Below are 26441 nucleotides of genomic sequence, written 5' to 3'. Positions count from 1 at the left end.
CGCTAAAAGGCTGGCTGAACTTCGCAGTGGCTGGTGCGTTACATCTGGAGTGATTCCTGTGCAAAAGGCTGGCTGAGGCCTTCCAAAGCACATCTACATCTTGCTTCCATCTTGCAGTCAGCTAGGGTCTAAGGATGGTGTTGAATGGGTAACAGAGGGGAAGTTGTTTCTTTCTATATTTATTTGGCTTAAACTGGGAAAGTTGTTGTTTCAAATACTGTTTTTAAAAGCTGCTAAGTTCTGAGAAGCTTTATTTCCTGCTTGCTGTAGAAGAAACCAGAAAATGGCTTCTGTTTTGTAACTGTGGAAAGCGTGTTGTTAGACCTTTTGTGCCTGGAGATAGGAAAGGTTAATTTGCAAGTTCAAGGAGCAAGAGACCTTTCCACCTGCTCAAACAATTGCAATTCTGCCTTTGTGAGCATTCAGCAAAAATAGCTGCTTCTTGCTTTTTAATGAACCTCTTTCTCTTTTTCCTTGGGATCTGTGACCAAAAGGACAACCACATATGCATGTGACACTGCAGTGCATCAGTGTGTGTTTGACAGTTAAGTCAAATCTTACTTCCCATGGACTCTCAGAAACGTCTGGGTGAAAATGAAAAACAATCTCTCATCTGTGTTTTTGTCAGATTGCCCAGCATAGTCTTTAAACTAGAATACCTGAAAACAGATGGCATGATGGCTGAGATACTTTTGCATACTGAGTTGTTTCTTTCTGTTTATGAAATGAGAATATCATGTAAGTTTGTGCTTCCATGTTGATTTCTTATGAATGACTTTCAGGGCTTGTGAAAACTATCTCCAAATCTCATTCTAGTCTTACACTGTGTTGTTGATACCGAGCTAGAAACAAAGCATCAGCTTCTGATCACTTCATCACAGGTTTTCTTCTTTCCAAAACTGGAGTGTTTGCATTTATCCCTTATTTTAGAAATTAATTCCAAGAAAAGGGAAGGTCTGGTGATAATTTTCTTTCTCCTGCTAGATAAGGTCTGAATGGGAGACTAAAGCCTGCTCTACAGTGGAAATCCTCATATTTCCATACTGGTTACAGGTGGGTCTTTGCCTGATTAGTATACTGCCTGATATCTTAGGATAAATGCAGTCATTTGCATAAAAGTACTATCACCAGGATAGCTTCGTCCTCTTGAGGGAACCAGTATAGAGTATCCTGGGAAAAATACTTGTACGCCTTATAAAATATGTGTTCCAGTAGACCTTTTTCTAGTGTATGGTAGACATACATAGATGTGGAATTTTGCACATTGGTTTCCCCCTCTTGTCAATCAAGTCTTTTAGCATCCCTGACGGATCAGCTACGGAAGCTGCAGTAGTTCATTGTTACTGACCTCTGTTTCTGCACAAGGTTACTACTTTGTCAGCAGCGGTGGGAGAATGAGATGTCTCTGTTGCAGGTCACTGTGTTAAAGTCACTGGACAGACTCATGGCTAGTTCTGATGGCCTGAGCACTAATAATCTGGGCTGTGAAATGGAATAGCTGAGGTGCAAGCAGCTGTGGAGTTCTACCAGTCCTCCGTCCTTCAGCAGGATGCAGGGGATGGGGGGACGGGCTGCGGGGAGTTAAAAAGGTGTGGCTTGGTCCACTGGTGCTTGCTTGTCAAGCATTTTGAGCACATCTGGGTTGTTCAGTCTTTTGCTAGACACACTGATGCTTTTGAGGGGAGTAAAATAAAAAAGTCTTGGTTTTCAGTGAAAGAAATTTGTTTTGTTTTTGTGCGGTGTATGTAGCAGTGCTTAAGACAGGTGGTTCTGAGCCAGCTGTGCCTAGCTGAAATGAGGAACTGCAGCTTTGTTGGGAACCTGTGGGCTCCTAAAACCAGTAAGTTTAAGGCAAGAAGATTCAGCATGTTAGGATGTTAGCAGCTCACTACTTACTCCACACCCATTCCCGACATAGCTGCTCTTAGTATGTGCATGAGTGATGTTGAAGAGGCAGCTGAAAAGCTGCATAGGGTAAGTTAATTCGCACAAAAAATGGTCTTAAGTGCATTGAGTGTTAACATAAGAGATCATTGTGGAGCAACTCTGAAAATGACATTCAACTAATAATGTCCACACTTACTTATTCACAGAAACAAGCTATTGTATAAGAGTACAGTTCTCAGCTAGCTAAGAATGTCTTTTCTCTCGTGTTTAACTTGATTGTATCCCAAAGGGATAATTCTTCCTCTCTTTTATGAAGAATTATCTCCATATTCAGTTTGCTATGTGCATTTTTTGCTTTTCTTGGAGGACTGAAAATATTTCCTAAATTTTGCAATCAGTTGAGAAACTCTGTACTAAAACCTTCCTGTGGTACTTTTAGTCCCCTTATTTGAAAATCCATTTTCTGTGTCATTCGATACTTATGTCCGTCTGGATTGCGGTTTCCATCCCTCTGTGAACCTGCATCAAGAAGTTTCTGTTAAGGATACCTGAAGGGTCACTTGATTCAAATGTCTTTTCTTAAACTCCTGAAGGGCTGCAGACATTTCTTCTTCTCAAGTCAAGAGCTATTTTCGATAGCCAAACACACATTTATTGTGCATAATTTTCCCGAGCTACTCCAGTGACTATCATTTAACTTTGTATTTCTTCGTTAGATGAGTGCCAGTCCCACTAGTGCTAGAGCCGGAGCAGGCTGCATTTCACAAGGACCACTGCAGAGCTGATGAGCTCCACAGGGGTTGCTGCACTTCTGAAACCTTTGCAGGCTCTGAAGTTTGGCGGCTGTTTGGGTCCCTGTAGAGCTCAGAGGTTCTTAGGGGCTGAAACGAGCATAATTGCAAAGTTGGAGCATTCACTGTGCAGGGCCTCACCAAATAATTGGCCGTCCCAATTAAGCAGCTGTTCTTCCCACTGAATAACGTTCAGGAAGGTAAACGGTTGCCTGCCCTGTAAGGTGTCCCAATTAACTGCCTTAAAATCACTTAAGTGTTGTGTGGGGTATCTCTGTTCAATGAGTGAAACAGTTGCATGCATCTCGATGGGGGCTGGTGTTTTAATGACACTCCTAGCAGGAGCCTAGTTTCATGCAGGATAGTCGGGCTGAAAGATCTGCATCAGTGTTGAGGAGCGGTGCGGATCAGAAAGTTGCAAAGCTGATGGGTGCTGGTGATGAATTTCTCTCCCTCTGTGCATACTGTTGGAAATCACTGCTAAATTACAGCATTTAATCTTGGCATTTGTACTCTGCAAGCTTTTTTCTATGTATGTGGGATATTCTGCCGTCAGCATGCCTAGACTTTATGAGCTTTTTAGAGAAGAAGCTCTGTTATTTATTATATTTGTTCATCACACAGAATGGAACCAAGAAATGCTGTTTCCTCCTTTTTTTTTGCTGTGGCAAAACCTTTTAATTTTGGGCAAATCAAAACTATGAAGTTACAGCTGAACAGTGCATAGTGATTTCTGATGCCTTTTAAGAGGAAGTTTTATTGCCTGGGATCTCCTTACCTACCCGAGATGCAAAAATTAAAAAATGCTGAATCTAAGGATGCATAGAAAAAAGTTTGCAGGGAAAAAACATCAAAGCTCTTCTTCTATTTGTTCATAATTTTTATGGATGGTATAATCTTACAAGGTAACCCAACATTCTGGGCCACAGTCAAACAAAATACCAGCTAAGTGCTGCAGTCGAAGAACCTTCCTCTTTTCTATAAGTATATGTCAAATACTTGATGTGCAGCGAGATCTGGGCTCGCGGTCCCCATTGCTGACCCCAGTGGGGGGGCTGACCTGTAGCAAGGAGGCAGTAAAAAGCAGCTGGACAGGTCCAGAGCTCTAGTACCAGCCTGTCCTGGTTGTAACTGCCTGGAATAACAGTACTATTGGCCAAAGTTGAGAAGCGTTCCTGTTTCTGGACCCAAGCAGGCTTGCTGAAGTCAGTTACAGCATGTCTGTATATTACCCTCTGGATCTTATGGATTTGGGATTGCCCAACATGGAGCCCAGTTCTGTGCCTGTACCACTGTACAGTAAACACGCTACATACATATGGTTTTTTTCCTTAAAATTCAAAGGGTCATATAGATTTTAATTTTAAATTTTTATTTTCTCCTTTTCTGGGCTAGAATTAAAATCTGGATTCCTGGATTTAAATTTTATAGCAAGGTATAACTAGATGAGGAGAGGCAAACGAAACAGTAGTCTTCTGGTGGTATCTGAATGCCATAGTTTAGCACAATACATTACTTTTCACTTAATATTTTGCTCTATCCTGTGGGCTTCAGTGGTGGCCTTTTATTTTTATTTTTACTTTTTTTAATGGAAATAATGAAATGTGTTTGAAGAGGATGGGGAGGAGGGAGAATGACCCTTACCTTGTCTGTACGGCTGCCTTACCATTGTTCAGTAAGTCTGTATGTTGTAACATCTTCCTTTCTGTATTGTCTCCGTATGGATTACTTACCAACCATTATATAATGAAACAAGAATCTGTAAGCCTTCCAGAAAGGAGGAGCCAACACACATATGTGAACAGTTTGATATTACCTGGAAGAGGGACCTGAGATCTCTGTAGAAGAATCTATAGAAAGACCTCTGCAGTAATGGGAGTTTACAGTCGTGTCCATCTGTCCGTCCACCCCCACTCTCCCTTAGCCACGTCTCCCTTGCCTCTTAGCAGTTGCAGTTAACTTATAGCATGGTTACAACAGGGGCATTTCTTCCAGCTGTTTTACACAGTTCTGTCCATCTCCTCCTACACCTGGTGCCTACACCTTGTACTTGCTCAGCTGTTGCAGAAAAGGACCTAAGTGCAATGGTAAGAAAGTGACTGTTGTTGGCACCTGTGCTGGTTGAGGCTGCTATAGAAACCTGCACCCTGTGTGCAAGTGGAAGTGTTCATGGAGCTGTGCGCTGGAGTGCATTTAGACTGATGACTGATTTTTAGCCCAGACCTGTTCCTTGAATCTGGTTTTCTCCATGGCCATATAAGCCCTGTACTGGAAGCAAAGATGATCTGCAAGAAGTTGCTAAGAAGCAACTGTTACTAAAAGAAATGGTCATCAAGCTGTAACCTGCATTACTTTTGCAGCAATGAAAAGCCTGGCTTCCAAAGTGAAGCACAGCCCTTGATGCCATTGGCTGGAGCATGGCTGGTTCCAAAGATTTTTAATAGAAAAATTAAAACCCATAGGCTTTCAAGAAAGGTGGAGGAAAACAAAGAGGTGATAGTGGGGAAAAAAAACCTACCAAACCTATTGGAGAAACCAAGCAGAGGTCACCGGAGCTGACTGGAAATGTTACTGAATCTTAAAGCCAGTTCTGTGTGCCTGTGTGCTCCTCTGACAAATGAAATAGGGCTGGTTTTGTGAAGTCCAGGAAGGCTTTCCTTTGTTACCAAACAGGTAACACTTACCTGGTTTTGCTTGAGTAATTGCAGCATGCATGAGAGGTGAAACAGGGAAGAAGATGAGGCTGTACAGCAACTAATGAGCTGTTTCAGCCTGAGAAATCAGTCTAGCAGGGTGGCCAGAGCCTTGGAACCTATTAACCTTGATGAAGTATTTGGAAGTCCAGGGCTTGACAGCTGGGGCAAAGAAGGGTCTTTTTAGAGAAGTTTAAAATAAATCTCTCTTTTTCTCTCTTCTTTCTCACACGTGCTCGCTGGTGAAATGCTGCCTGACTTTTTTAACTTTTCTTTTTTCAAGTATGTAGCTTGCTTTTTGCATAGCTTGACCAGGTGACTTGCTACTGTGCTTACCTATCTGAAAAAAATTTTTTTTTTTCCTTCTTCCTGATAGAGAACCAGGTTCTCCGTAGCACTTGTTTATGCCTACAGAAATCTCACATGTTCTCTTCAGATATTTGTGCTCTGTGTTTAAGACAGGCATGTTGCTCCATGAAGAATGTCTCACTTGGGTTTGAATAGGGCAATATTTGTGTTAATCAGCTGCATTTCTGTCCGCAGATATAGCTGTGCATTAAAACAAACATGCTGTAGACATGAATTAAGGGGGAAAATACGACATGGAATTTCCTGACTTTTTAAAATAAAAAAAATAAATCTTTGCCAAGAATAACTTCATCTGCAAATGTTTCTCAAATGTGTTGCGCATTTGTTTTTCTTTAAAGGATGGGTGGTCAGGCCTCTTCACATGTGGGCACCATATAGTGACATGATGTGGCTGTGTGATGATCTGGGTTAGTTTAAAGGCTTCAGATCTTTCCTAATCTGGATTGTTTTGACTGAACCAGGTTAGGGAGCACAGACACAAGCAGGTATGCTGGCAGATGTCATGAGGTTATGAGAAGCAATTTAGGACAGTAGTCTTCTTGTCTGTCCCAGCTGCAACAACAAAACAGAGCAAGCACCATTGACACACTTTCTGATCTGTTTATATTATATGTTACTTCTGTTTAGTTATGCATTCTGTTAACAACCCACAAAAGTAAATACATTTTCTACCACCTGCAGAAAAAGGACAAACATTCTTACCCCCTGCTAGTCTCCAACCATAATAAAGTGGTTTCCCTTGCTTCACCTCAGTTTTAAATGCAACTAGGTAACTTCCCTCCCCCCACTATTTGCTAAATAATGTTTAAACATGTGCCAGTATATGCTAACATGTTTTAAAACTTGCTTCCCCAGTCTTAATAGATTTTACAGACTGTTTTGCCCGGTCACTGGGTGTGAACTGTGCTTCTGAACCTGTTGACTTAGCTGCCTGTCTCTGAATTTCTCTGGAAAAAAAGGTCATGAATTGGTCTTCCATCAAATCCACTTCACTGCCTCGCATGCAACTGCTATGTCCACTATAAGTCCACGCACCTTCTTTTTCATTTCCCCCACAATGCTCTGGCCCGTGTTAATGAGGCTGTTGTACTTTTATGATAGGCTGTAATATCTATCATCACTGTTTAATGTGGAACTCTGAGATTATTTTTGAGATCTGTTGGATATCCCCAACTTTCTCACTTGACCTAAGGAAAGAAAGAAATGTATGGAAGTATAATGTGACATCGTACTGTGGGTTTGTCTTAAGTTGTTTTTCTTCAGTGTTTTGTAAAGTAACTTTGTTCTGTTGTGTTTCACAGGACATGTGTACCTTACCCAGTAGAACAGAGCTCCACAGACACTGTCTCTGCAGAATAGAGAGTGCCTTTGCCTTTACTGAAAGTTGTAGCCAATGTTCCAGTTGTAGATTTATAAGTGATTGCTTTCTTTTTTTGTCTTTTCTCTTTTTAAAATAATTATAGGTTCATGTATTGGACAGACTGGGGAGAAGTGCCAAAGATAGAACGTGCTGGGATGGATGGTTCAAGCCGCTCCATTATAGTTAACACTGACATATATTGGCCAAATGGACTGACGTTGGATTATGAGGAACAGAAACTTTACTGGGCAGATGCTAAACTGAATTTCATCCACAAATCAAATCTGGATGGAAGTCATAGGTAAGAAGTTTTTGTTTGATCTATGTAATCCGGTGCTTTTCTTAGAAGATGTTGATTAAGCAACATCATAAGCTGCGTTGCAGGGAATTGTCGTGTTAGCACTTGCAAAATTTTAAGCAAACTAGTGCTGTCAGAAACTTTTATCTGTCCTCATCCTCCCCTTTCTGACACTGTGAAGTTGAATGTGTGCTCCTCTTTGGGGTATCCTGTAACTCTCACTAAGTCTTTTCTCGGAACCAGTCCCATAAAGAAATCCTTGAATACTATTCTTAATTGTGTAAGACTATATAGCAAAAATGTCCCTTTTCAATAGGTCTTCTGTGTTCTGTTGCTGAGGTATTCAGAAATGCAGAAAATGATCTGAAAAAATGGATCATTATATACTAGTATTTCAGTTTCATTAATCCTAGGGATGGGAAATGAGTGGAAAACAGTCTTTACAGAGAACTGTGCTAAAATGACTGTTTTTCTCTAACAGTTTTATAGTGATGATGTAATTCTTTTTGATCCAGTCACGGCTACTTCATAATTAAGGCTATAACTGGTACTTTGTATATATGCATTTATCCCTAATTTGGGCAATGACCCTCTTCATTAAATGAGATAGCTTTGACAAGTGTTGTTTGCACACACAAATGAATGACAGTTAGTTTGTGCCCAAGGTATCATATAGAGATATGATTTTTTCGAGGTTGTTATTTGCAAATTTTTGTGATGCTTCAGCTGGTTTATCTGGGCATGAAATATCCTTTCTTGTGCTCTTCATTCTGACCTCTTAGGGACTTGTCCCTTCTTTCACCACAAATGTTAATTTGGCATAAAGAAATCAATCATATTGACAAAATAGGTGTTTTGTGTGGACTTGAGTAGGAACATAGGCAGCATGCATGGAATATATCCACTGTCTTCCTGTGGTATTTATTTTGAACTCCACAGTTTCTTGTAATGCTGGTTTGAAAGGTTATGTCATTTTCTTCTTAAATTCTGCCTGTTAAGAGACCAAAAGTTCATGCAGTATTTTTGTAACTGTGTTTGTTCATAGAAACTAATAGGAGTTGGATGCAGTTTTAAATTTGTGTCTTTGGATATAAATGTTATAAATAGCGTTGTTAATTCAAACCATGGAGATATGGATATCTATTTTGAAGTAGTCCTTCATTTTCTGTTTATTTCACAAGAAAGAAAACTTAATAGTATCAAAAAGGAGAGAAATATTTCACAGTGATACTTTCTTTAAAAAAGGAATACTGTCACATAAGTTTTCAAGTAATGGAGAGAAAGTGATAGGAATTATCATGTGCAATAGTAGCTTGAGTCTCTTTTTTTTTTTTTTTTTAATTGGTGCTGGTTAACTGGAATACCCTAAGATCTCTTTCTCTGTTAAAAATTAGGTATTCAAAAAGCGAGTGGACAGGGTACTCCAGGGCATGGTTTAGGGGGCATGGTTAATGGTTGGACTCGATGATCTTGAAGGTCTTTTCCAACCAAAATGATTCTATGATTCTATATCTCCCATTATAAGAATAGAGAGATCATGAAACCAGATGTGCAACACAACTTTAAAAAGTCACCTTGACTGAAAGCAATCACATGTGGGGCTCAGTGTGACAGCTTGCCACCTGAAAAATTTGAGTCCAAATGTGGAATTCTCATACAAATATGAAATGCTCACGGTTGCTGAAAGAAGCAACACCAAAACAACCCCACTCTCCAAACAATAACACCAGTGAGAAGAAAGTACCACTCCAAAATGACTGCTGATATCACACCTAAAATGCACTTCAGTGGCTTTGTCCAACAGGACAATTTGGTGGCTCATTTTATTCTTGAGAGACCCCTCTGTGCTCTTCTATTTATGTGAGAGGGAAAGGACTGCCTTAGTATAGCAACACACCACTGCAGTCTGGTTGATGCCCTTCTAGGAAGAGAGTGTGTATCAGGTGCTGCATTAAATGGTACTGCTTTCAATAGCACTCCCTGGAAACGATGCAGGATGGAGAGATGTTTTTTGAAATGTTAATTGCTTGAAAAGTGTCCACCGATCAAAAATTGACACCACCACCATCCAAATTGGTATTTATGTTTTTCCTGCGGAGCACAAACCTCCTTGTCTTATCTAGTGTCTCCAGTCTTTCTGGCTCCAGACCTACTTCGGTGCTTCCTGCTGGCACTACTGCATTTTCAATCTTCTCTTGCTACTGGCTTCTTTGCAATTTTTCCCTTACTGGTGGTCTGTGGCACAGCAGTGCAGATATACTTGGTTTTGGTATTTTGTTTTTATTTTAATGGTGTTTATTCCCTGGTCTGCCTTTGGCTAACCTGGAAGTGATTCATTCTAGAGATGAGACTGTGAAGGTGCTGATCTTTCGTGGTGTGAGGGGCTGACCAACCTTGTCTGTCTGCAGAGAGCTGCATCTAACAGCTGTCTCATGACACAGAATTGAAGTCACCTGGGTCCCAGTAGTTACCTCATTCCAGAGTAAATTCTCTGGAATTGGTAAAACCTGTAATAAAGACCTGTATAGACAAGTAATTTAGATTTTTAGATCTACTAATTCTTTCTTACACATTCATTAAAACCAAAGCAATTAGTCTAATACTTTAAAGTTGTTGGTTTTATTTTTTAAACTGATACTGAAATGTGTTTTTTAAACTGATACTGAAATGTATCAGAAATATTTCATGGCAGTATGCTAATATGTTACCATTTGAGGGGGAGAAAGGGAAATCATTGTCAGAGAGGAAAGCACATATGACTTCCCTTAAGCGCTCAGAAGTGCACATCACTTCTAACAGCACCTGTTTTTCCCTAGGCATGTGAGAAAGTTCTAAAGAATCAGAAAATAGTCAACATCTGTATCCAAGCACTTTTGTTTTGTTTTTTTTTATTCTTTGCAATTACATCATTGGGAGGGGAAAAAAAAAGGGAAAGAATTGCAGAAGTTAATCTGTTCTACAGTGGGGTTTTATGTATTTTTTTTCTCTGCTGTGACCTCTTAGCCTCTGCCTGTCTTAAGAAAAAAGATCTTCTGGGGCTGTCCAAAGTGATTCTTTTTTGTTAAATACTGTCTTACGGTTATTCAGCAAATTCACTTTTCTCAATATGATATTTTACAGCTGTAATTCTGTATTTTTGTATGTGTCTCTTAATCATTTTATTCATCTTTTTCAATAACTGATTTTCTAATACTAAAAAAGAAAAGACAATTTCTAATTCTGCAGACAAAACAAAACTCCTTGAGATTTTCCTTTTAAGTGGGGAAAAAAACCCCAAACCCAAAACCCACAAAGCCTTCAGTCTTTTTTCCTAGTCGTCACCATTCCCCCCCAAAAAGAGAAACTAATCAGATTTTTCTGTGAACGGTAGAACTAATAACATCTGGGTTTAGAAAGATTTCTACTTATTCCTCCACCCCAGCAGCAATCCCTCTGGTTTCTCTCTGTATGTTCCTATGCCCCTTGCACGCATGCATGTGCATGCACATGCTGCCTCCTTTTTTCTCCCTCCTTCTTGCCATCCCTCAAATGCACCCATGGCTCCTTCCAGTCCTTTACCCAGCGTTTTCCCTTCCTCCTGTCTGTGTCCCCTGTGCACTCTTGCTGGGTCTGACAGCTCAACAAAGTGTTACTGGGCAGCTTATTTCAGCTGCTCCTCCTGTCAGGTGGGTCAAATACAGGGGGTTTAGGGTCACTTGTGTCTTTACAGCCATCCATTTGGTAAGGAAACCTTATAAAAAGTAAAAAAAAAACCAAAATCTCTTTGTGATCCCTCCTTTCCTGAATGATTGGCCAAGAGATACAAGATGCGTTGGGGTATGGAGTTGGAGGAGATGGATACTGTACAGACACAGCTAGAATGATCAAATAGCCTTGTTTCCATGTGAAAAAATGACATTGTATGATGAGGCCAATTTTTTTCCATCACCGCCTTTTAAAATCCCTTTTTTGGTGGGCCACTTTGAGAGTCATTTTCCTTAAGAGTGAAGAATGGGGGAAGACAAGATCATTATCATTGAGTACATAATCTAACTGAAAACAGACCTTTTGGCTTGTTTAGAAACTGCTAGTCTTGGTTATTTGTTCTTGATATTTAGACCATTCTTCTAACTGCTGTTTTATATTTAGAAAGTAAGTTTAATTTTTTTGTTGCTATCTAAATTTGTCTTGATTAAAACAGATTTTTTTTTTTTTTTTAATTGTTGCGAAGTGTTACTAGTTTTTCTGCTGCTTTACCTACTGTCAACATGTCTGGGAAAATATGCTTCTGGAAGCTGAAGCTATTGAAGAAATGAAAAAGGCAATTGAGTTATTGAAAGACATATAGCGTCATGAAAATACAATATTCTAGATCTGAATAGTTTTGCTAACTTTCAGCAAAGGAAGCAGATGAGTAAAAATTTGATCTATCAAGTTTTTTTAGTGTTGCATGATGTGAGGTGGGAAAGAGTCTATAGCAGATAAATGTGATTGTAAAAGCTTCGTGTAAAGCAGGATGACATGAGTTTTAATTGCTTTGGGGGAAGTGAGAAATAGTTAGCAGGAACTAACATCTTTATATCAAAAAAGAATTTCAAACAGTTCAAAGAAAACTGCTTTTGTGGTTTGGGTGGTGAGAGAGAATACAATGTAAATAGGAAAATATTTTAATTAGTGTCACTGACAGTATTAAATTGTTGAGTTTCAGACCTCAGTGGTCCAAAATTTGGAATGAGTGAAAGGGAAACATTCTTGGCATATTTCTAAAATCTGGAGGAAATCCATAACTTTTTTCTGTCTTTTTATTCCTATAGTCTGACTATCACATTTCTACACCTGGCACTACACAAGAATTAAAGATTTATATGTCAGAGAAGGACATTGATATGCATGGATGCTTTGCTGCTTGCTTGCAGGGGTCTGGATAGTGGAAGAGTACAGTAGGCAGGTGGGAGGAATATGCAAGGGGTGAAACAAAGGAGGCCTTGATTTTTTATTTTTTTTTTTTTATTATTTTTTTGTTACCTCTTCGGACAGGACCTAGATAAGCTCTCTTTGGAGTTGGTGAGCCTCTGCATCAAAACTAGTGCGCAGCATGACAGCACTGGCAGTAGCACTCAGTAAATATGTGGTAGAGCCATAAATTCATGGAAAAAACCTCTACAGCAAATTTTACAAGGATGATGTATCATTTGTTACCTGCTAGCCCTGGGACTTATTAGCCCTAGCTACTCCAGTGATGGGCTCATTAGAATAACGAGGAAGAGCACAGAAGTTGATGACTAATGCCCTTGGTTTGCCAGCGAGAGGAAGGAACGAACAGTTTTTCATGTCAGAATGTAATAATTAAAAAATTAAATTGGTGCATAGAAGAGATGGTTTTGTTTTTTTGCAGCTCTCGCCCCACTCTTATCAGAGCGAACAGTTGCTTTTTGTGGGACTAATTAAACAAAACTGAATTGCAGACAGCTCTCCTGTGAGTAGAGTACCCGAGATAGGTTGGCCTGCTAAGGCAGCTCTTGAATTAATTTTCTCTTCCTTTACCCTGCAGCAGCAGTTCTAATTAATAAGTTAACACATTACTGGCTGAAGGGAAATGCACTTACAAGGTCCCCCAGGAAGTGTTTGTGCTAATGAGATGGGTTTTGAGGCCACTGTAAGAAAACACACTTCCAGCAACTGTCAGAAAGCTGGGAAGCTCTTGCAAGGAGGTGAATGTCTTAAGTTTGCACTTGAGCATTGATTTTTCCAGTTTCTGTTTTCAGGCATCAGCTCATGTCTGTCTGCCAGATGATTAGCTGCCGATTTGATGAAACAGTAAAAATACTGTGTCCCTGCATTTAGAAGAGTTTCTTTTTCATTATTTGCATATAATGTGTACAATGTATGACATTACGTGCAACGTATAAAATATTGCATTCTGCGTATATCTTTGTGTAGATTTCTGAGAGATAAAAAATGCTTAATACCCTGAAGCAGTGAAGAGGAACCAGTCTATGGTGAAAAGCCTGTTTCAATACCTTGCCAAAACATTACAGGCCAGTGCAGAAGACGAATAGTGCCCTAATTAAAGCTGCTAGAGAATCCTGCATAAGCAGAATTAATTAGATTATTTGGACACAGAGCTAGGGTGAATTTCCTGGCTCTTCCCCAAGGTGCTTCTGAAATAAAATGCTGGAAAGGTGGAGTTTCAAAACATCTGTAGTTGACTCTGTGTGAGATACACATATGCTGTGTATATATACCTAGAGTCACTAGGTCACAGGTCACTGCATATTTCTAGACTTTAAATAAAAATATGTAGTACAGGGTGATTAGCCCAGGTGGATCAACAGAGCAGCAAATCAATACTGCTTCTAAGACCTGAGATGGCAGATGCAGAATAAGTTCAGGATCACAGCCCTGCTGAAAGCAAAGGAAGAACAGCTCCATTAGGAAGCACATAGACCACTCTGCAGATAGTGGATCTGCTGGTGCACCTCCTCCTAAACTCCCTCATCCCCTTCTGCTGGCTTCCCAGTCTCCTCCCCTCTTGCCAGAGGCCTCTCATCTACACTGCCGGTTATGGTGGTGTTTGCCTGAAAAATGACCTGCTGAATGACTTTGTTTCTCAACCACGGTTTTACTCCTGATTGACTTTTTCAGACCTTCATTGAAGGTGGGATTTGAAATATCATTGCTAGACCTGCTATTTGTTACATATACTTTCTGGAAACACATAGCAATCGTCGCTTAAAGAAGTGGCAAAAGAGAAAATATTTTAGTTTTAAAAGACAGTATTATATCCCACAAGTCATGTTTCCTGTTTACTTTCTCAGGTAATTAGAACCAGGCTTGTATTCTGATAGGAATATTTGAACAAGCATTCATGGTAAAAATCCAGCTTAGTTTTCCAAGTTTGCTTTGCAAATGTTTTTGTTAGGTTGGCAGGAGAGGAAACCTCGTAAGCCCCTGAGGGAACCGGAGCTCCCTGCCCTCCTTGTGGCATCCTTGGTGTGTTGTTATATGGTTGTCTGTTGGTCTTTCATCCTGCTTCATGTGATGGTGTATGGGATTCATGCTGTGCGTGCTTCGTCCACTTGCTAATATTTCCAATTGTCACAAGTTGAAGCTGTGTAATTCTTGCAATTTCCTGAATGCTCAGGCATTAAGTAATCTGTAGATGGAGAGAAACATTTTGTGTAAAATATTATAATTTGCTTCATGCAAACCTGTCTGTTATATGCTTTCTTTAACATGATAAGCACTAAAAGCAAGATTCAAAAGACAGGTCTTTACATTTTTAATCCTTCATGAAGGAAGTTTGAATGGTAATTGCAGCATAACAACTTTCTGCTTGGTTTTTCTTCTACTAAGGGGGGGGGGGGGAAGCCTGATAAGAATCTAGGCCCCCAGGTATCTTTAACTGAAAATTGATCTGGTATAGCATAAAAAGGAAAAGAAATTAAAATTCAGTAAATGCAGATATGCGTATCCCTTAAAGACTTTTTCAACAATATATAGACTAATAAGGAAGCTTTTGCCTCTAGTTGGTATGAATTTCCAGCTCTTAATACTGTATTGTCATTGGATGCCAGTATGGTAAATTTTGCCATAGTGTTAAGTATGAAGTATTCAGATGAATTACCTTAATTTTTTCCCAGTCTTCACAGTTGTATTTGAAATGGGATTGCAAAGACTGATACAACAGTACATTTTTTTCCCTTTCTTATAGCCTAGGAGGTGGTAATAGGCATGGGATCTTCCAGAGGGACACTGGAGAAGTGGTTTGAAACACAAATATGAAAATTCTTGCACCCTGCCCTGGAGATTGAGTGCAGGCAGCCTCAGAGGTCACCTGAAAGGAGTTTCACTACTGTGAAGCTGGAATGTTAATGGTTTAGAGACATACAGGCCAGGATGTCTAAAGTATCCCAGGTTTTCTGCAGGTGTTCTGATCAGTTTTTGAAGTTAGAGAACTGTAATGCAGCCAGAATAGAAGGGATTTGGTTAATAGAAAGTGTTTGCTTGTTTGTTTTTATGGAGAAATGCTATTATGCTTGGATATAAGACATTATCTGTTAAAATTCTAGGGAAAAAATAATAATTCCGATACTTTATATTATCTTGATTTTGGTGGCTTTCTTTTGGTGTGAAGAATGCTTAAATTTCATAGCTATAATCTAGCTTTGGATTTGAATGCTAGTATTAGTTGAAAAAGAAATGAAGGCAGACCGCAGAAATCCTGGTTGTGATAAAGGATATGAATTTAAAGTTAATCCTTTTTGGTCATTTTACTGTTAACCTTTATTTCAAGTGAGTTTATTCTTTGTCTGAAATGCATATTATCCTGAAGCAGGATCTTTTTTGTCATTGCTAGTATAAAACTTGATAGATTGTCTGTGAATTTTCATGTATATATTCCATTTCAGAGTTCAGTAGCCCCTTTTGTAATGCCTGCTTTAACTTGTTTATTATTTGTTTCCTTTATCTTCACAAAATATTTCACAGGCCTCTTCAACAGAATAAGAATAGAACAAAGGTGAATGTATTTAAATTGGATCTATGTTTTCTTCAGGCAGTAGAAAACTCTTTGCTATAACAAGTTTTTATTGTAATTGCATCTCTGATTACCATGATGATACTATAAATAGTTGTATTTAGGAAATTATGATACACAAGACAGATGGAATTTAATTTCTGTGGCAACTGCTTGTTTTCTCTCTCTTTTTCTCTTCCCACCTTCCTTCTCTGCTGTGCTCTTCTGCATTTCCTTAAGTGTCAATTGCCATCAAGATTTTTAAGGCAAATTTGTGTGATTATATGCCTGGTGCAGGGAAGATTATTCAAGTTAGTGTGTGTTTAGTGCCACCTAATATGTAGCCAATTTGCATGTTGCTGAAGCCCTAGAGAAGTCTCCTGCACGAATAACATTACTCCTTATCCTCATCTCTCACTTTCTCATCATCTCTGGTGTCTCTTTTTAACAAAACTAATCATGCGGGTACAGCAGTTTGAAGGAACTGAAGAGCTTAGTGAAGGATAATAGGATGTAGTGCTTTTTGCTGTCGTATTGCTTGTTCCAATCAAGCCTGGGCTGATAATGTAGAGGCTGAAGGCAGCTGCCACCGAAGAGCTGTCGGGTCACATCTGTCCAATTACACCTGCAGCACTGTACCTGGTACCCAGGTTGGCGGCTTTATTAGCGAGGCTAGAAGCGTGGAGAGCTGGCCGCTCCCCGACCCTGCGTGGGTGCTTGTGAAACACACTGTAGGTGCGAAGCGCCTGCTCCTGTCAACCGTGCGCAGCAGTTGAGCGCTACGGGTGATGGTCTGGTCCCCTTCATTCACCCAGGTGTATTTAATAAATAATCGGTCAAGGCAGAAGTCGGGACCCCTCTTCTCACCTGCCAAAACCAGAGCTCTGCGGTTCCTAACACAGACCACGCTAAAGCATAACTGCTTCGCAGCAGCCATCAGGAGGGCATTTCTCGCTCCCTCTCCCCTTCCTTTTCCTGTTTTTTAGCACCTTGGCTCTCCAGCCTCCCACCCCCTTAGGCTGTGGAGGCTCATTTAGTGCAAATCGACCACTGCTGCTGTGCTGACATGCATCATGTGGCTGCTGTTCAGCAAGGCTGACGGAGCGGCCTGTGGAGTATGTTCAGAGGGGAAAAAAGCCCTGCTGGTTTTGCTGATTGGAAGTGAACTATCACCTTGTAATGGCTTGCTGGAAACAGGGGATATGGAGTGTGTGCTACTGGGAATACTCATCTTAATGAGATGCAAGAAATACATGCTGTTATATTAGGGCCCAAAGCCATTTTCATGTGATGGTACCTTGTATCTGCTGAGAAGAATTATACGAGTTTAAGAGTAATCGCTTCAAGGCTGTGGCTGCCAGTGCAGTCAAATGAAGTGCTCCTGAATCTCTCCAGGTAAGGGCTGGTTTAGATAAGGGTCACAGTTCACCTTATGCATTGTCATAGGAATAGATGGTTGTCCAAAAGTTGGGCTTGTCTAACAGTGCCTATTGTACTCAAAGATTTATTCCCATCAGGAATGGTGGTACTAATGGCATTTAAAAGTCCTCCGGTTTTTTTTTGTTTGGTTTTTTTTTTTTTTAAGTGAATTGCAGGATAGTCAGAATGCTTCAGAAAAATGTGGCTTCCCTTGTGCATGGAAGTGCTGTCTTTGGTGCAGGTTTGGTTATAGTGAGAGCTTTGGACTTCTATTGCTTCTGTCCCATATGACAAATGTCATAAATTTGTCATAAAGACTTAGGTAGTCTCCAAGCCTGCTATAAACTAAAATTATTCAAATCTGAAGGCATTTAAGGTTTGGGGGTGGGGTTGGTAAAAAAGTTTACAGAATTAGAATGCCTTAATTCTTGGTATGGGAGAGTGTTCTGTCATTCTGGCTTCACTGTTTGGCTGGTAGGTTTCGGCTGTAAATTATATTACAGTAGTCTTTTGTAAGATGCTTAGCTGGTGCATTTAATTAGAAGCAAATATATACCTGACTCCAGACAGAGATAAGAAAGAAAAGATAATATGTCCTACTTTTGAGTGCAAAATATCAAGAAATAGAAAATTTTGTTTGGTGTAGAATTGGAACACTAGAGTGACAGGTAAGGGAATGTATGTGTTTTTCTCGGGAGCAGAAAAAAGTAGAAGCTTTAAAGATAATGCATCTTTTTCCAGAAGCTAAGGTGAAAGAGCAGTAATGACTGCAGTCTCTTTGTACTCAGACTCATTGGCAGAAGACACCTTCAAGTTTTTTGCTTTAATATAGTCTTCTGTTATATTTTAACAGAAAATATTTGGAAAATAAGGGTATTTTTGTCCTCTACTGAACCACTTCAGTTACCAACTTCTTTGTAAAAGCGATGCATACAGTGGGGGGGTGTTTTCTCGGTAAATGGACAGATAATTACTCTCTTCCCTGCAAGTAGAAAATTGGGATGCTGGTGTTCATAGTGTACCCTATATTGAAAGAGTAGTAGAGCTGTGTGTCAATCCCTTATGCTTTCAGTCTGGGAAGAGGGAGGGTGATCTCCACTGTTCAGTGGGAGCTTGTGTATGTAGGAACACATGTGCACCCACGCAGTTAAGAAGAAAGAAGGTGGGAAGAAGTGCTTGTGTAAATGGTACTTGTGTGGCCCTGCTTTGAGCAGGGCGTTGGTCCAGATGACCTGCGGGGTCCTCTCCATCCTAAGTTTTCTGTGATTCTGAATAAAATAACTGTAAGAATTGAGCTACTTAATTCCAGTTCTGAGGAACCTGGGTACAGATAATTAGTTTCTACATCACAAGAACCTGGAAAAACTGTCTTCAGTAATGTTTGTGCTGCATTTTTCTGATGGCTAATGAGCATGTGTTTGTATACATACATAAAATATATGGGTATACTCTTTAATTTTGTTTATGAACCTGGAGACAGGCAGTGACCCAGTTTGCTCAGAAATGATACCATTACCATAGCAGAAGATCAGTAGAACTCTGTTTAATGGCACTGCTTATAATAAAAACAATAGCTTAATAATTATCATAATAATGAATCATGAAAACTAACTTTAAGGATTTCTCTATAGTGAAACTATTTGCCATTAGAGTATTTTTCTGATGGTTCAAAAGAACAAAACTGGAAGAGATGGATGGACTGCTAACTGACCAAATGCTGTCTCAGTTTGAAGTCTGCTGAGGCTGGAAATGATAGACATCGTATATCAGCAGGTAGCAGTCAGACTTGCATAAAATCAGGTGGCATTCTTCCCGCTTGCGCATGGTGACATAGAGCCTCATAGGTATTGGGTGTTAAAAGGGTGCTAAGAAATAGCTACAGACCTAAGTAAGGATTTCAGCTGGTGTCTCTTGGCCATCGCAGTGTCAGTAGGCAGCCTGGAAATAGGACTCCTGGGTTGTCCCCCCATGTCATTCCCCAAAGTGGGTGCACTATACTTGTTCCCCATAAATAGAAAGTTTTGATCAACAGTACTTACACTGTAAAACTTATTTTCACAAAAGCTATGTTCAAGCAAAACTGCAGCGTGAATTGTTTTTGAGCATTCATTTTCTTCCCTGTACTCTATTAGGCAAGCAGTGGTTAAAGGCTCCCTTCCACATCCTTTTGCTTTGACGCTGTTTGGGGACACGTTGTACTGGACTGACTGGAACACACATTCGATCTTGGCCTGCAGCAAGTACTCTGGGGAGGACCTGCGTGAAATACATTCCAACATCTTCTCTCCCATGGATATCCATGCTTTCAGCCAAAAGAGGCAGCCAAATGGTAAGCTGTCTTGCTTTCTTTTTTTATATGCAAGTTGGAACTGATTTGCAAAAATCTTAATTAGTCTTTCTGTATGGCAGTGGGTGGCTTCACTTGCGTCATGATGCAATTTTTCCAATGCAGAGATTGGGAAAAGACCCAGAGAGAAACCAAATATTTTCTACATTGTTGTTTTTTTTTTTTTTTAAGTGCAAAAAAAATCTCTTGCTTTTTTTCTGCCTGCCACATTTATCCTGTTGTCATATTCCTTTTCTGTTTCATGTACCATAACTTCAGGCAGCATGGTATTTTTATTTTTTCGACGTAGTAGTTCCTGAATGGAAAGTAGTGTTAATTTGGTAGATGATATTAAGCAAGACTAGCTCTGTGTAATAACCAGTGTCTTAACCATTGTGTTAATTTACTGTGTTTTGCATTTTGTTTTTATATATGCAACCTACTATGCGTTCAGCACCGACATGCTGAGCAGTTTGTGAAAATGAGAAGAGCAGAGCTGAATCAAGGCTCTCATTTAGAGCTAAGTGCTACTTCCCCAAGAAAGGAAACGTTCGACATCCGTGCATTTTGGTACCATAAATACCCCACTACTCAACACTTGGAATTAATTTTTCCTTGTTCTGTGTTTATCATTTCCTTCTTTAATCTGTGTTGCTGCCACTGATTCTACCACTCAAACACCGTATGTGTCTTAACACATGAGATGAGGTCATTCATTATCAGAAGCATTAATCTGTGTGATTTATGTTTAACAGCTACAAACCCATGTGGAATTAATAATGGTGGCTGCTCCCACTTGTGTTTGATGTCTCCTACCAAGCCCTCTTATCAGTGTGCATGTCCCACTGGTGTGAAACTTCTTGAGAATGGAAAGACCTGCAAAGATGGTAGGCTTTGTTTTTAAAAATCCTTTTAGATTAAGCACAAAGTAGTTTTTGGAGGGAAAGGGGTTCTTCCAGCTTCACTACATAATACCCATTAGGGGTGGCAAATTGTGAAATCATGCATGCTTTTGCAGTACAGATAAAAGTGATTGGAAAATGCCCTCTACTTTTCAAAAAAGAAAGAATCTGATGGCTGAAGAGCAGGTTACCTCCAGTTAGAAAATTTAAGTTGCAATTCTGTCTCTGTTACTAATTCCCCACAAGTTTTGGGGGGGCTCTGTTGTTCCCTTTTCTTAGAGAAACTGATACCTACCTCCTCTGTTGTCTCTAAAATGTTTCTAACATTATTGTTCATGAATTAGTATTTGGCTAATAGGATAGTACAATAAACACTTTTTTTTTTAAGATCTGTTGTCCGTTTATTATGCACACATACACCTGTAATCTCTTCAAGTTCACATCCATAAAGTTAGGCACCTACATCTGTATAAAGGAACTGAAAAGAATGGCATGTTTTTAGAGGAGTTGAAAGTGTTCCAGCCTTAAAACTCAAAACGTGATTGAGACTTAGGGCTGCAAGTGGTCACCCAAAACCGCTTTTAGTATCTCATTGTGGGCTAATGTATATGATTTTAAATTGTTGCATTTTCTAAGTATAGGTCTTGTGACATTGTGCTGTGGTTGCTGTAGTACATTAACAGGATCAAAATAAATACTGGGAGATAATTAGCTAGCTCATAAATAAATATCTTTTATGCAGATCGTCCCTGTATGACAAAGGTAAATGGAGGAAAATCCAGAAAGATACAGCAGAGCTTACTGTAAATAGGCTAAATAAAATGTATACAGAAATAACTTTTGTTACATTGTCATTTATATTTTAAAAATTCTTCTAGGCTTGTCAGCTACTGTTCAGTGTTTTCTTTAATTTCATGCTATTTCATGCTCTCTGCTGATTATTTTTGTGTGGCTATTTCTGTCTGTGTGAACCTTGTTAAAATGCTGCTTTTATGTGAAAAACTCAAAAGCAGCTCCCAAATTATCCTTGCAGGATTGTTTGTAAGAACTTACCAATACATGCACAAGATGTATTTCTTCCATTTCTGCCAGTACAAGGAACAAGCTTTAACAAGAGTGCTCTGGGTCTGTCATATTTAGTCAGAATGTGACACAAATTCATGTGCTTTTTTAAAAAATGCTTGATATGCACGGATAAACTCCTTTGTGGCAGCAGTTAGCTAAAGCAGTTGTTACCCAATACAGGCATGTTTCCAAAAGCAGAGCTGCACAAAAAGTCCATGTGGGGGACAGGGAGTGGTGAAGGTTTGGTCATTTGCCAAGCAGAGGTGGAAAGGTAAGGCAGCAGAGACTGAAGGACTAAGGACAAGAGTTAGAACAAGCCCTGGAGAGATCAGGAAAGAGAAATTGCTTCCCTTTGACTTACTGCTGATAGGAAAAGGGCCAGGCACTTCGGGTAAGATGGGCTGTATCTTTTTGCTCCCCAGGTGCCATGATCCAAGTAACAGGTCATTGTATCACAGAAGCACCCACTTGCCTGCCTAGGTTCAGCCCCATGTCCTCATGGAGGCAACCTCCCATGCAGGTTAACTGCCCTGTGCTGAAGTTCTGAATGGCACCTTTCTAGTGTATCAAGGTAAATTACCAAAGGCAAGTAAAGGAATGGTACTAAAAAAACCCCAAAACCAAACCTTATTAAAAGGCCTTTAACTTCTCATGCAGAGATAACTCAAAATCATCAGTTCACTTTTTCAGCCATTCCTTATGTCTCAGAATTTATAACTGTTATTCTTTTCTCCCACTCCCTGAATATGAGAAGCCAAATTGTATGTTCTCAGTCAGCCATAAAGTATATTTGGCTCACAAAATATCGCTCCCATTGTATCAGAAGTTTTGTTAACCGATTTACTACAGCATATTTTCCATCTGTATGCAAAAAACTTTATACAAGAACATTTATTTATCTTATGCTTGTCAATAGAATGTTGCATTTCTAACCACCATTCTGCTATTGCATCTTTCCAAAACACTCTGCCTCTCCCTTTTCAAGAAGAAAAATGGGGGGAGAAAATTGAGTCTGTGTTTATTTAGCGCAGTGTTGCATACCACTGCTTCTTGGACTTAGAAATGAGTTAGCACGTAACCCAAGTGAAACAACCTACTCAAACTATGCATCGGATCTACTGGTTTCACTTAACTTGGATCCTGTGCAGAGCTAGCTTCTGGGAGGAGTGTGAGGGAGATTCGGGTTCAGCATTTGGAGCTGAGCTTACCCCAAAATAATGAAATCTTTTTGAGTGTTTTTTTTCACTCCTCTCACTGAAGAGAGGTGCTGGTGGTAGGCTTAGGACTTTTGTGAGTGACCTACAACTTTCCAGAGCTCTTCGAAGGCAGAGATTCACTGGAATTTCTTCTTGTAGTTGCAAAGGCTGCAATTATTGATTCTGGGAAGGGAGGAGAGCATGGCAGTCAAACAGAGCCGAACTAGCCACAGACCAGAATTTGAGATGTAAATCTGTACGTGTTTGCGTGTTGACTTCCTTTCTTAGGCTGCTCAGTGACCCTGGGGAAGTAAATTAATTTTCTCTTTTTCAGGTGTGGGGGGGGTTGTTCTGGTTTTCTGGGCTTTTTTTTTCCCTTTGTACTTGTCTGTTTACTCTGTCTGCTGCGAAAGTAGAGCTGAACCCTGAGAACTGAACATTTTTACTTTGGATTGTTTCAGCATATATCTATTATGCTGAAACACTGGAACACCAAGTGATTAAATCTCCATTTGCAATTAGAACATGTACATGACTGTGGGGTAAGAAAGGAGGGAGGGGTGACTTACAGGTGAAGAAAGGTGAAAAATGAAGCTAGGAGTTTTTCTTCTTTAAGATGGTTTTGTCTTCTAGCAGTAGGCTAAAATCAGACTGGTTCCTAAACCGAATTGTTTCATGCTGAAAGGAGCGTCTTTGAGGAGAGAGCTTCATTTCATGCTGCGCTGTTGAGAGCACCAGCCTGGACTGGAAAGACTTTGACGGGTGAATTTTGATTGCGTGTTTGTGGTGGTTGCAGTGCTTTGGCATTGACAGATGATCCTTGCAGCCAAAGGTGAGGCTGGCTGACCCTCTCTGAGCAGTTTCCATGACAACCTAGCATTTTTGAATAATCTTGGTTTATAGGAAATCTTTTCCTCCCTCCCCTTTCTCCCAGTGTTAGTTTCTCCATTTTTTTGTAAGGGTTTTTTTCATCGCACCTTAGAGGAGTTTCACCATTTCTTGTGAGAGCTATGATTATAATACACCACCACCACCACCCCCATCACCCCCATTTAGAAACACTTCTCCATAGTGTTTCAGGAAGGGGTGATAACTTGGAATAAAATTAGCTATTTTTCTAGTAACTGATAATACTGGCTGGTTGTTCATGTCTTAATTTCTATTCCTTTTACAAACCAAAACAGTTAAGTAACTGAGATGTGGGCTTGTAGCAAGCTCTTAGCTTCCCCATTGCCTAGGTGAAAGTTGGTAAATCCCTGTCCCTCAAAGAAAATGAGAAGCAGAACAAGCAGTTTTCATGGCCAGCTATTCCTCAGTCAGTAACGTCTTAAGCAAAGAGTCCTGTCTGAGCACCCAGGCACTTCTACCAGAGAGCTTTTACCTACTATTGTTGTATTCTTGGTAATTTATTGTCCTCTTCTGTAGGACATACCGAGATTTCTCTTTTTCAGTATTACAGGCACTGCTGTTCTGAGTTTGGCAGTGCTACGTTTAAATGACCTGTTTGATAGTTGTTTTTATAAGAAAATTTAGGTTTGTCTTACCAGTTTGTCATTGGAGTTACATTCTTATTAGTACTTGAAGATCTCTGTCCCTGTGCTCAGCTTCTGTCTTTGCCTGTAGTGAATTTTACTTAGTTCCCACATTTGCTACTACCAATACGGATGTGTGGTTTGTACTGAGAAAACCAACGGTGACTTCAGCTGAGCAAGGAGATGTGAGTTTCCTCATGAAGAAAAAGCACTGCTTCAGACTTTCATTTCAGCCTTGCTTTGGCTATTCTATTCTCTTCCAGGAAAAGAGTCTTTATTTTGCTCATGGACACTCACGTCCTATTTCCCTCATAGGCCTAGAGGCAGTAATCAGAAATTTGCACTTCCTTTTGCAATTTAGGGCTGCCTAGTGGGTCATTTGCTTTGTTGGGAATAGCCAGAATCTTGATTTGACTGCACAGATCAAGATGTTAATTTAACACACTAATTCTTTCATTTCTTTTAAAGGAAAGAAAAAATATATGGTTAATTTTAGATGCCTGTCCTTTTGCCTTTGTAGTTTTAAGGTTGAGCTTGTCTAGATGAAAAAAATCTTGTTTGTATTGTAGTATCAGGGGTGCTCTGACAATAGTGACTTTACAACTGGGGAAAGACATTTAGGAAAGAAATATTTTAGTCAAATGTGTGGTAATTCTGTTGAGGATGTATTAATAGTCTTGATTACTCAGATACAGAGAATGCATTATACATGTCCTAGGTCTAGCACTTCTTACGTTTGAATTCCTGAGTGTGTCTGTGTAGCTGTAGTAGCCTCAGCAACCACTGATGGTTTTAAAGTTCAGTAACTTACAGATGACTGAGACCTGTATATCACTGAGAAGATGTAATTAATTGAAAAGGTTAGCAGGGCATTAGACATTGGACTTTAAAGCTATGCCGTTGCACGTATCTGCATGCTTGCTGTATTTCCTCTTTTTTCCCCTTTCCCCTGACTTCAGCTAGCACATAGATTTAAATTATTTTGGTTTTTAATAGTGACTTTGTGAGGAAAGTATTAGTTCCAGGACTAATGTAATGCACCATCCATGAGCTTGTAATCCCAGCTTTCAAAGTGCTTAATAAAAGTAGGCTAAAGCTCTCAAAAATGAGAGTCTGGAGTAAAGCTTTTATGTCCATATTTAGACATCTTAAGTAAGGGACCTGATTTTAGAAACATTGCTAACTATCCTGAATACCCCATGACTTGAGGCACTGCTAAAAAGAATCTTGAGCTTGGTCCCCAATTTGAATAGTTTGGGGAGGGTTTTGTTTAAATAAATTACGGGTTGCTAAGATCACTTAGGATTGTGTGGGAGACCAACATGGAGGGTAGGCAGAAGAACCTGAATTTAAATATGGGACAGCTTTACACTTACTCTGCCTGCAAGTGTTTGCCTGGAAACTTTGTGCACAGTGGTTTGGAGGCTATGGGCACACACCCTGGCATACCTGGTGGTCTGTGCCCTCAAACCCAGCACTGTATTCAAGATGCACTTTTATTTACAGGCATGCTTGTGTTCTGTGCAGTAGACATAACCCGTAGTTGGAGAGAAGACAGCAGCGTGGGCAGTAAACTCTGTTCCAAATCCCATGTGTTTGTCTAGGCCACTTCATCCCTGTGTGTGCAGACTGAGGTGTCTAGAGGAAAAACTGCCTGGGGTCTGCATTTCATGCTGAGGCCAGAGCTCTGGTTGCAGCCTCGGTACACCTTTTGAAAGCGTTTAAGCCAGTTGAGGTTTGAGGTGTTTTATATGTTCGTGGCTCATTCCAGTCTCCCAGTAAGTGCTGATAAATTGAAAAGAAAAAAAAAGTTACGCCAGCATGCAACCTGCATTGTCTTTTCCTGCCTTTTCATTCTTTTTTTGAAATATGATTCCATGCCCATGGTGTTCTCCATCATGCTCGTCATTAGAGGCAGGGTTTTTCTTGGAGAGGCAGAGTGAAGAAGCCTGGAGAGCCTGCTGTCATATTTTAGCTTTTGCATCATAACTGGTCTTCGGAATAGAAGTGAACAAAATTGCTTGATTCTGTTATGTCCTGGCAACCTTGAGTACCTTGAGCAGTCTTCTGACTGAGTGGTGATCAGTGCCTAGCAAGGTCAACTTT

The 26441-nt window shown here is 39.9% G+C and overlaps 1 protein-coding gene across 2 annotated transcripts in view; it reads left to right on the top strand.

Annotated features, from left to right (window-relative positions):
• The window catches only part of LRP6 (LDL receptor related protein 6), a 125260-nt gene that overhangs the window by 45508 nt on the left and 53311 nt on the right, over positions 1-26441 (top strand). For both annotated transcript variants that reach the window (XM_052789669.1, XM_052789668.1), the window contains exons 3-5: positions 7204-7401; positions 19447-19643; positions 20396-20527. In XM_052789669.1, the coding sequence (XP_052645629.1) occupies positions 7204-7401; positions 19447-19643; positions 20396-20527 (527 nt within the window). The remainder of the gene's footprint in view (positions 1-7203; positions 7402-19446; positions 19644-20395; positions 20528-26441) is intronic.

Source organism: Harpia harpyja, chromosome 6, assembly GCF_026419915.1.
Source record: "Harpia harpyja isolate bHarHar1 chromosome 6, bHarHar1 primary haplotype, whole genome shotgun sequence".
In the NCBI taxonomy this organism is placed as follows: domain Eukaryota; kingdom Metazoa; phylum Chordata; class Aves; order Accipitriformes; family Accipitridae; genus Harpia; species Harpia harpyja.
Note: the sequence above shows the minus strand (reverse complement) of the source record. Positions and strands in the feature narration are given on the sequence as shown.